General features: G+C 40.3%; 1 protein-coding gene across 1 annotated transcript in view; it reads left to right on the top strand.

Annotated features, from left to right (window-relative positions):
* The window catches only part of BRAP (BRCA1 associated protein), a 27,604-nt gene extending 17,099 nt beyond the window's left edge, over positions 1–10,505 (top strand). Inside the window, exons 9-11 of the mRNA XM_006768918.2 lie at positions 1,564–1,653; positions 7,475–7,578; positions 10,035–10,505. Coding sequence (XP_006768981.2) covers positions 1,564–1,653; positions 7,475–7,578; positions 10,035–10,398 — 558 coding nt within the window. The 3' untranslated portion in view covers positions 10,399–10,505. The remainder of the gene's footprint in view (positions 1–1,563; positions 1,654–7,474; positions 7,579–10,034) is intronic.

Raw genomic sequence — 10,505 nt, 5'->3', positions numbered from 1 at the left:
CAGTATGTGAGAGGGGGCAGGCTGGGCTGAGGGACCCCCCCCCCCCCCACACACACACCCAGTGCACGAATTTCGTGCACCGGGCCCCTACTTTTATATAAATTAAAAAATAATTGTTTTAAAAACAAATATCTTAACCTTGGGAGGAAATGGACATTTAAAAACTTGCTCATCTCCAGACTTTTAAGGTCTGATAGATCAGTATAATGGCCTAAAATAAGGCTTATGTTGTTACCGTTAATAAATTATATTGAAAAAATATATTGATATATCACAGTAGTTTACATTAAGTTTTTAGAATGAGTAGCCCTTCTATAATAGTTAATAGTAGTATGTCATTCAATGAATATTCATTGAGGGTTGCTATCTGTCAGCCAGTCCTCCTGGTGGTGGGAATGTAGCATTAAACAGACTCCCTGCCCTCATGGAGTATACTTTCTGGTGACACACACACATATTCTCCCGATGGTCCTTTCCCTCTGTTGCACTTTCAGTTTCTTCTCTAGAATGTGGTTAGACTCTCTGCTAGTCCTCCTAGAATAGTCTTTCCAAAATGCAGGTGTGATCTGACCAAGCCTTGGCCCACATTCTCAATGTGATAACCCAGAGCCTTCCATGGACCCCAACTCTCCACACCGTACACCCCAGCCTTATTGGTACTTCTTCATCTCTGAAGAGACATATACATCACAGCTCACATCAAGGTCCAGTAGTTCTCTGGAACCATACCTCTCTCTTTACCTCCTCTTCCTGTCTGTTAAGAGCCCTCTCAAATCTTTCAGAAGTCCTATTATGTCCTACTGTCAGAAGCCATCTATCCTTTCCCCACAGTTACACAGCATTGTTCATTCATCCATGTAAGCAGGCAGCAAATGTTTCTTAACATCCAGCATGTGCCAGGCACTGAGGATATAGAAATAAAGATAGAACCCTTGCTTTCAAAGAGGCCAGTCGTGGAAGACAGGCAGATAAACCAGTAATTAAGTGCTAGTGTTATAAGTGCTATTGATGGGCAAAGTGCTGTGGGAACTGAGCAAGGGGGCACGTAACCCAAGGCTGGGAGATACAGGGTAGATGGATAACCTGAGTTGAGTTACCCTTTGATTTAAAAACCATGAGGTTCTTTTTTAAAACACATTTTTATTGATTTCAGAGAGGAAGGGAATGGGAGAGAGAAACAGCAGTGATGAGAGAGAATCTTTGATTGGCTGCCTCCTGCACGCCCCCTACTGGGGATCGAGCCCACAACCCAGGCATGTGCCCTTGACCATAATCGAACCCAGGACCTTTCAGTCTGTAGGCCTACGGTCTAGGGCACCATGTGGTTCTAAAAGTCAGTTTGAACAGGAACATATGTTTTTTTACTGCACATTTCCCTTTTTGTTCCTGACTAGATTGTAAGCTCCAGGAGGTATAATTGTGGTTTAGTGAGTAGAGTGGAACAAAGGTGTAATATATATTTGATGGTTACTCTTACTCTTCCGTAGGCCATTAAAAGTAAGCTTTTAATTGGATTTCAGAGACTGACAACAATGACTTATGTTTTATTATTTATGTTTTCAGTATTCATATTTACTAACAAGCCAGCTGGAATCACAGCGAATCTACTGGGAAAACAAGATAGTTCGGATAGAGAAGGACACAGCAGAAGAAGTAAGTTTCTGGTTGAGTGACTGATGAAGTGCCACGTGGCAAGGGCAATCTGATGTTGGTTTGGGAAAAGGCAGAGTACAGAGACAAAGGAATCTTTGAATCTTTCTTCTTAGTCTGGTAGACAGGTAAAGAACTCTTCTGCCTCTAAAAAGAAACCTTTGTTCTATGTATGTCAGTTATGTTGCAGTAAAGCTGGAGTTAGGGGAAAGAAAAAAAAACAATTTGGAATCATTTGGCTCACCTCAGTAACCTGACTCTAGGTAAGGATTCCAGAGAGACGTGGTAAACACCTGGATTTTAATTATATTAGAGACTTAGCCTCTGAAGGCACTCTTGTGGGACAAGCTAGACCACAATGAGAATGAAATTAGTCAAAAAGGAAAAGGAAGATAAAAAAGGCAAATGCAATCAAATAGGTATAGTATGAGAAAGGGAGAGAAGCAGACCTGTATTCTCACCTAAGATTACTAAATCAAAAAGAATATATTAAAATCTTATTGTATACTGAGCTCTATACCAAACTAAGTTAAGGAAGAAATAAAATTCCTGGCATGCACCTTAAAAAAAAGAAAGGAAAATAGAAATCTTGCATTTAAAAACTTTAAATTTTGGGCTTGGGGTTTTATTTGGTAATTTCAATAAAGTTTTCTAGTGCCTTGTGTTATTCTATTTAAAAAATAGAAGTATATACATGAGAGTTTGTAATTTGAGTCAGCCAGTTGGTTTGTGAACTTGGGAACAGCTGCTTTGGGGAGCTGAACATGGGCCTCTGAGGCAACAAGATGTTACTTCTAGAAGTTGATGGGAATAAAATTGGGCAGAAATGCTAGAACTTCAATGATAACCATGTTTCCTTATTGGTCTAGGACAGTGATTTTCAACTGGTTGTTCGATGGCACACCAGTGTGAATTTTTAAAACATAGAATACCTGACTATGCAGTCAAGGGCACGGACCTCTTTTCCCCTAGATCCGTGGTTGGCAAACTGTGGCTCTCGAGCCACATGTGGCTCTTTGGCCCCTTGAGTGTGGCTCTTCCTAAGCCTTAGGAGTACCCTAATTAAGTTAATAACAATGTACCTACCTATATAGTTTAAGTTTAAAAAATTTGGCTCTCAAAAGAAATTTCAATCGTTGTACTGTTGATATTTGGCTGTGTTGACTAATGAGTGCTGACCACTGCCCTAGATTGTAAAATTAAAAAAATGACAACATCCAATAAAAAAATGGAAACAGCCAACACAACAGTAGTCAAATGGTGTGAATACATCAAAATTATACCGATTTTTTTGTTTTTGTCAGATTGCAAAGCATACATTTTTGGTGTGCTGAAGAATTTTAGTAACTAGTTTATGTGTGCCATGAGATGAAAAAGGTTAAAAATTGCTGGTCTCAGGCAGTGTATTCAGATTTTAACAAAGATGCCATTTTCAAAGAGATGCCACTCACTACAATATTTAAAAGAGAAAAGTGGTGTGGTTTTGGTTGAAACCTAGATGAAGGGCCCAGAGCTCCACCTGCTTGGTTTTCCCTTTGTCTCCAGCATGTACAAGGAGTTTAGAGGTTCCCAAAGAAGGAGGTTGAAAACCAGTGAGCACTGCAGGGTTCACGTATAATTAGGATGCTAGAAACCATTTTCTGAACCTATGGACAGTGTTCTTAATTCATCAGTTCCCTTAGTATTAAATAAAGACTTTGAGATTTTAAAAATGATTGTCTTAATAATGTTGTGAATCCCCACCAGTAACTGGGTCTTCAGATGGAGAATGCAGAGCTGGGCCTGGGGCTCACCTCTGAGTAGCATTATCCTGGAGCTTAGCAGGCAGGGCCAGGCGCCCTGGTTTCTGGGTGTGCCTACAAAAGAGAAACTGGGTTTTTAAACATAAGGCTTAACACCAACTTTAAAATGATGTTTAGTTCAAAGTTCTTGATGAAATTCTTTACGACTCTTCCAAGTAATGGAAATACCTTTCCAGAGTCACTCAAGTTCTGAATAGGGCTTGATTTGGTACATGGGGGAAGGATACACCTCTGACAGCACTTGGAAGAGAGCTGGCAACCCGAGCAGCCTCACTAATGGGTTTTTCCACGGCCTATCCCAGCGTGACCATGAAGTGCTTCATGCAGACCCTTGAGAGCTAAGTTCAGGATTCTCTGCCTTTTAAGATTCTTTAGGATTAACTGCATTCTCTAACACATGCCCATGAAAAGTCCAGGGACAGGGGAGCTAAAAACTGAAACTTGTGTTTCCATTTAGGAAGGGATAATATGGAGGCCCTAAATGAAAAGCTTGAAGGGCTTGAAAAGAATGCTTTGTTTTCTAATAACAAATGTTGCTTATCCATAAGGTAATGGATGGTTCAAGCCTTTTGTTCCTGCCACTGTCCTTTTGCCCACTCTTGTCCATTGGCACCTCCAGCATGTGCAAGGATTAACAGTAACGGACGTGGATCTCACTGACAGAGATTCTTGTTCATGGGCCTTATAAAAAGTTAATGTGGGGGAGGGTGAAGGTTGAAATGAATTGTGAACTTCAGTTATAATACTATTCCTGTCCCCCATTGCCTTAGGTAGTACAATTATTCTAGCATGTGAGCAGAGTCTGTGCTAGAAAATGGAGCTCATCCCCACTTGAAGGTGCTTAGTTTTAACGGGACCACATATGAAGAACACAGGTGCCGCTTTTCTCTCTGAACTCTAGACCCATGTTTTCAGACAGTGTTTCTCCAGCTGTGGGTGGAAAATGAGTTTGGTGGACCACAACTGGCATTTTTATTAAACAGAATAGGATAGGTGTAAAATATCAGAGTGCATCACATTTAAATTTTGTTTTCCAAAACTCCTGTTTCAGTTGTGTCTTTTTATGTTCCTGGGTGTTTCTTACTTTGGCTAATGGTCAGAAATGTTTTAAAAAGCACTAATTTAGCCCATTGTAACATCATCTATAGTAATATTAGAAAGCTTCTTGGTGTTGCTTGATATTTTTCATTTTATTTAAATGTGTTCGGTTTAAGTCACTTTAGTGACCAAAACATTACAATTTTTAAAAAATATATATTTCGCCGAAACCGGTTTGGCTCAGTGGATAGAGCGTCGGCTTGCGGACTGAAGGGTCCCAGGTTCAGTTCCGGTCGGGGGCATGTGCCTGGGTTGTGGGCTCGATCCCCAGTGTGGGGCGTGAAGGAGGCAGCCGATCAACGATTCTCTCTCATCATTGATGTTACTATCTCTCTCTCCCTCTCCCTTTCTGAAATCAATAAAAATATATTTTAAATAAATTAAATTAAATGTATAGCTGAAATTCACACAGGCCCTTCAGATAAGGCAGATCCTAAGCTTTTTCAATATGTTTATTGATTTTTGGGTAGGGTACGGTCTTTTTTTTTTTTAGTTTTATTCATTTCAAACAGGACGGATCCAGCCCGCGGGCCGTAGTTTGCCCACGGCTGCTCTAGCCACTGAGCCAAACCAACTAGGGCCAAAACATTACAATTTGATTCCATTTCTGTCCTTTCCAATTCCCCTAAACTAACAGGAGCCAGTTTAGGAGAAAATGTCAAAGGATTTAGTGGTCTTTTATGTTAAAGCAATATTGAGAAAAATGAATACCAAACTAGAATTAAAGCAATTTTAAGGCTATTTTTATTTTTATGACATAGAAAAACTGTCAGAAATCTCCCTTTAATTGAATGCTTTTATAACTTAATGGTAGTTGGCTATAAAGTTAATTTCTCCAAAGTAGTTTTTTTCTTATTATTCAAAAAGGGAGACAGCTCTAGCCAGTTTGGCTCAGTGGATAGAATATCGGCCTGCAGACTGAAGGGTCCCAGGTTCGATTCTGGTAAAGGGCACGTGCCCAGGTTGTGAGCTCAATCCCAGGTAGGGGCATGCAGAAGGCAGCCAATCAGTGATTCTCATTATTGATGTTTCTATCTCTCTCTCTGTCCCTTCTTCTCTGAAATCAATAAAAATATATATTTTTTAAAAAGGTGGACAGTGCTTTTAGAGACCTGTTAGGCCATATTGGCAAGTGTTTAAAAAGGAAATGTTAAAAGCAATGGCCCTTTCTCCTGGATCTCTGCTGAGTTTAGAACTCACCCGGAGGCCACTTTTCTTTTGCTGTAGAGAGGTTTAGAACTTGGCTTTGGATCCAGACTTGGGGTCCAGTCCTGGACCCACCACACTTTATTTAGCTGGGTAAACCTTGGGTATATTACCTCACCTTTCTGAAAGCCTCTGTTTCTGTAAAAAGTTGACATACCTAATCATAGGTGTATTACAAGGAGATACTACTTACAAAACACCTAGCAGGTGCCTGGGCCATAGGATTTAAATTCTCAGTTACTGTCAGTTCCTATGATTATTGCCTCACGATTCACCTAGCCCCATAGTTGGCAAACTGTGGCTCACGAGCCACATGTGACTCTTTGGCTCCTTGAGTGTGGCTCTTCCTAAGCCTTAGGAGTACCCTCATTAAGTTAATAACAGTGTACCTACCTATATAGTTTAAGTTTAAAAAATTTGGCTCTCTTGCCGAAACCGGTTTGGCTCAGTGGATAGAGCGTCGGCTTGCGGACTGAAAGGTCCCAGGTTCGATTCCGGTCAAGGGCATGTACCTGGGTTGCGGGCACATCCCCCATGGGGGATGTGCAGGAGGCAGCTGATCGATGTTTCTAACTCTCTATCTCTCTCCCTTCCTCTCTGTAAAAAATCAATAAAATATATTTTTAAAAAAATTTTGGCTCTCAAAAGAAATTTCAATCATTGTACTAGTGATATTTGGCTCTGTTGACTAATGAGTTTGCCGACCACTGACCTAGCCTCACTACTTCCCCTTTCACCTAACCTTCCCATGTTGTTAGACTGGTAGAGTTGAGGCATTTCCTAAATCTTCACACTTGAGTGAACCTAGTGTCTCCCTAGCTAGACTTCAGGAGACTCTTGGCTAGGATTGCTGCCATCTGACATAAAACAGTAGAATTTTTCAATTCTCGTAAGTTTTTAAGACAGTGTAATAAGAATTAGTTCATATGTATTGCCTTTATAAATGAACTCAATAAAACAAGAACCGAAACATGTACCATGTGGCTTTATGGTACATGAGAAATTGAATAGTGAATTGGGATGGGGAACCCCAAACAGAATCAGTTATCACATCATTCTTAGAGTAGATGAGTTTCTTGCATTATTTGGATAATAGTTTTTGGAATGTAATCTCAGGAGGAGAAAAACAATGGTGAGTTGAGCATGGGAGGAGAGGCCCCGTTCCAGAGTCTCTGACAAACCGTCTCCTGCTCTACTGCCTGGAACTGTTCCTTTACTTCCGAGCAGTTTCACTTGACCCTTAGCAGTTCCTGATCCTTTGTTCATCCTGGTATAGAGAAATAGTAACCAAAAAAAGAATTTCTCAAATATTTTATTCCTATTACTGGAATTCTTTAAAATGATTATCTCACCTTTTCTAAAAATGGCTTGTCAAAGTTATACACAGGTAGTTGGAAACAAATTTTTTTGAGAAATTAGCTCCAAAGGCCACACAACTTTGTCTTTGTGAAATGAAACTGATCTCTGCCCTAATTGGTTTGGCTCAGTGGATAGAGCATCAGCCTGCGGACTGAAGGGTCCCAGGTTTGATTCCATTCAAGGGCATGTAACTTGGTTGTGGGCACATCCCCAGTAGTGGGTGTGCAGGAGGCAGCTGATCGATGTTTCTCTCTCATCAATGTTTCTAACTCTCTATCTCTCTCCCTTCCTCTCTGTAAAAAAATCAATAAAATATATTTTTTTTAAAAAAAGAAACTGATCTCCGTTTGCTTTTTCAGATTAACAATATGAAGACCAAATTTAAAGAAACAATTGAGAAATGTGATAATCTGGAGCACAGACTAAATGACCTTCTAAAAGAAAAGCAGTCTATGGAAAGAAAGTAGGTATAATTGGTCTGTTCTTTAAAGGAGGCATTTTATTGTAACAGGCAACATAAACAGATAATTTCCTTCACTCCGAAGGAAATACTCATTTTCAAGTGTATCACCAGGTTTTCAGGGGTCTATCTGTATGTAGAGCAAACTTACTGTGACTTCCTATTTATTAAAATCACGGTGTTTCATGCCAGATGGATATCGTAGGGAATACAGTGTTCTCTCCTGAAATGTGCAAATATCTTCTACATTTGCCTGTAGAAAGCAATTTCCTTGTTCCCAGAGCCTGTAGCTTCTCTGAGCCATGGTGGCTGAGAAATGATAGGAAAGAGACTGTGTTTAAGCTGGAGATGGCATGTGTTCTGACCTTAGACAGGAATTAAAGGCCAAAGATATTGAGTATGGAGCAAAAACCTCATGAACAGCATGGCAAGACCATCACTCTACCCCTGCTATATGTGAAGATGGTTATTACTGATTAAAATTACTTTTCTGGTCTATGTTATACTCACAAAAATAACTGGATTTTTACCTCCAGACAAATGGATAAAAAAAATGTAAGGGTGATAATTGTTCCTTAAAAGTTTTTTAATAGACCTTTTATCTTGGAGTAAATGTAGATTAATAGAGGTTATAAGGTAGCACAGAGTTCCTGTATACCCTTCACACATTCCCCCAAAAGTTGGATTTTTAAAAATAGTTTTTTATATTTGTGTGGTAAAAATCTATATAACAGAAAACTTGTAACCATTTTTAAGTGTACACTTCAGTGGCATTAAATACATTCATAATGTACAACTGTCACCACCATCTGTTTCCAAAATTTCTCATCACCACAAACAGGAACTCTTCACCAAAGGTTTAAAAAAAAACAAAACACTGTGATAAAATCCCAACATTAGTAGAAATACAAATTAAAAATCCTCCTATACTTTTACCACCTTAATAAATTGAACTATATTAAAGACTTAAAAAGAAAACTGGAGGTGTTTTCCTAGATCCCAATATCTGGAAGTAACCATTATTTAACAGTACCAGTGAATATTTACTCTTACAGATCTGCTGTACCTATATAAACATCTTACATACACAGTCTTTTTTTTCTACACAATTAGAATAATACTACGTATTCTATTTGGTAAAATACTCTGGAGATTTTTTTCATGCTGGCACATATTAGCTCTATCATGATCTTTGTAATGGCTGTGTAGTATTCCATTGTGTGAAGGTCCCATAATAATTTTTTAAATATATTTTTATTGATTTCAGAGAGGAAGGGAGAGAGAGAGAGAGAGAAACATCAATGATGAGAGAGAATCATCCATCAGCTGCCTCCTGCACACCCCCCACTGGGGATTGAGCCCAAAACTTGGGCATGTGCCCTTGACCGGAATCAAACCTGCGACCCTTCGGTCCTCAAGCCATCGCTCTATCCACTGAGCCAAACTGGCTAAGGCAAACTTTTTGTTGAGGTTGTTAATCTTCACCCAAGGACATTTTTCCATTTATTTTTAGGGAGGTTGGAAGAAAGAGGAAAAGACAGAGAGAAACATCGATGTGAGAGAAGCACATTGATTGGTTGCCTCCTGCACAAGCCCCAGCCAGAGCCTGGGTGGGAGCCTACTACCAAGGTACATGCCCTTGATCGGAATTGAACTCGGGACCCTTTGGTCCACAGGCTGGCTCTATCCACTGAGTCAAACCGGCTAGGGCAGTCCCATAATAATTTCAGGCAGTTCCCATTGATGGACATTTGTCTCAAGTCTTCCACTATTGTAAACAACATTGTGATGAGCCTCTTTCTGCGTGTGTCTTTTCAGCGCATTCCTGAGTATATCTAGTTTACAGGATAAGTTCCTAAAAGTAGAGTAGCTGTATCAAGGACCATGTGAAAATTTTGACTTTCTAGTTAGCTCTAAGTTAACTCTGAGAATTTGTACCAGTTCCCACTCCAGTGCCTTGTGTAGGAGTGCCTCTTCCCATGTGTGTGAGCTCTTTGGCATTCTGATACATAAAAATGGTGTTTAAATTTGTGGTTCTTTACTTATGAGTAATAAATGCAGTGAGGTCAGATCACTTGACTCTCCAAGAATGTAACTTTTCTTCATAACTTCTTTATCACCATTGTCCTCTCTGAAACCTATTTAACCACTACTGCAAAACAAGAGAAGCAGTAGAAGTTTTACCGTAAACCATGAATCACAGAATAGTTTCTGCTATGGAAAAATTTCTATGCCTAAGAATGAAAAATTGTCTTAAAGCTATACTTGGGTTAAGTAGTGCAAAATTCTTGCTTTGTGTAGCTGTTGCAATGGTAGCAAACCAGTCTCCCTGAACAGGTAGGGAGCATTCCACCCTAAACGATTCTGAGATCGTAGCTCCTCTGTTCAAGCTCAGAGTAGATACAGGTCTGTGTCAGCAAATGAAAAATATGCTTTTGTCTTCCCTTGTTTTGTAAAAGGTGCACTCAGCTAAACACAAAAGTAGCCAAACTCACCACAGAGCTCAAAGAGGAGCAGGAAATGAACAAGTGTTTGCGAGCCAATCAGGTCCTCCTGCAAAACAAGCTGAAGGAGGAGGAGAGGATTTTGAAGGAGACCTGTGACCAGAAGGATCTGCAGATCACCGAGATCCAGGAGCAGCTGCGTGATGTCATGTTCTACCTGGAGGCACAGCAGAAGATCAACCACCTGCCTGCTGAGACCCGGCAGGAAATCCAAGAGGGGCAGATCAACATTGCCATGGCCTCAGCCTCAAGCCCCGCCTCTTCCGGGGGCAGTGGGAAGCTGCCCTCCAGGAAGAGCCGCAGCAAGAGGGGCAAGTGACCTTTGCAGAAACAGGTGTCCCTGAGACTGTTTTCCCTGGCACGGCGAGGGTGTGCTGGGGCCTAAATGTGAGGGTGGGCCCGAAATAAGTACAAGTGAGGATCAAG

Source organism: Myotis davidii, unplaced genomic scaffold, assembly GCF_000327345.1.
Source record: "Myotis davidii unplaced genomic scaffold, ASM32734v1 scaffold223, whole genome shotgun sequence".
NCBI lineage: Eukaryota > Metazoa > Chordata > Mammalia > Chiroptera > Vespertilionidae > Myotis > Myotis davidii.
The sequence above is the reverse complement of the archived record's forward strand: the minus strand, read 5'-3'. Positions and strand labels throughout refer to the sequence as shown.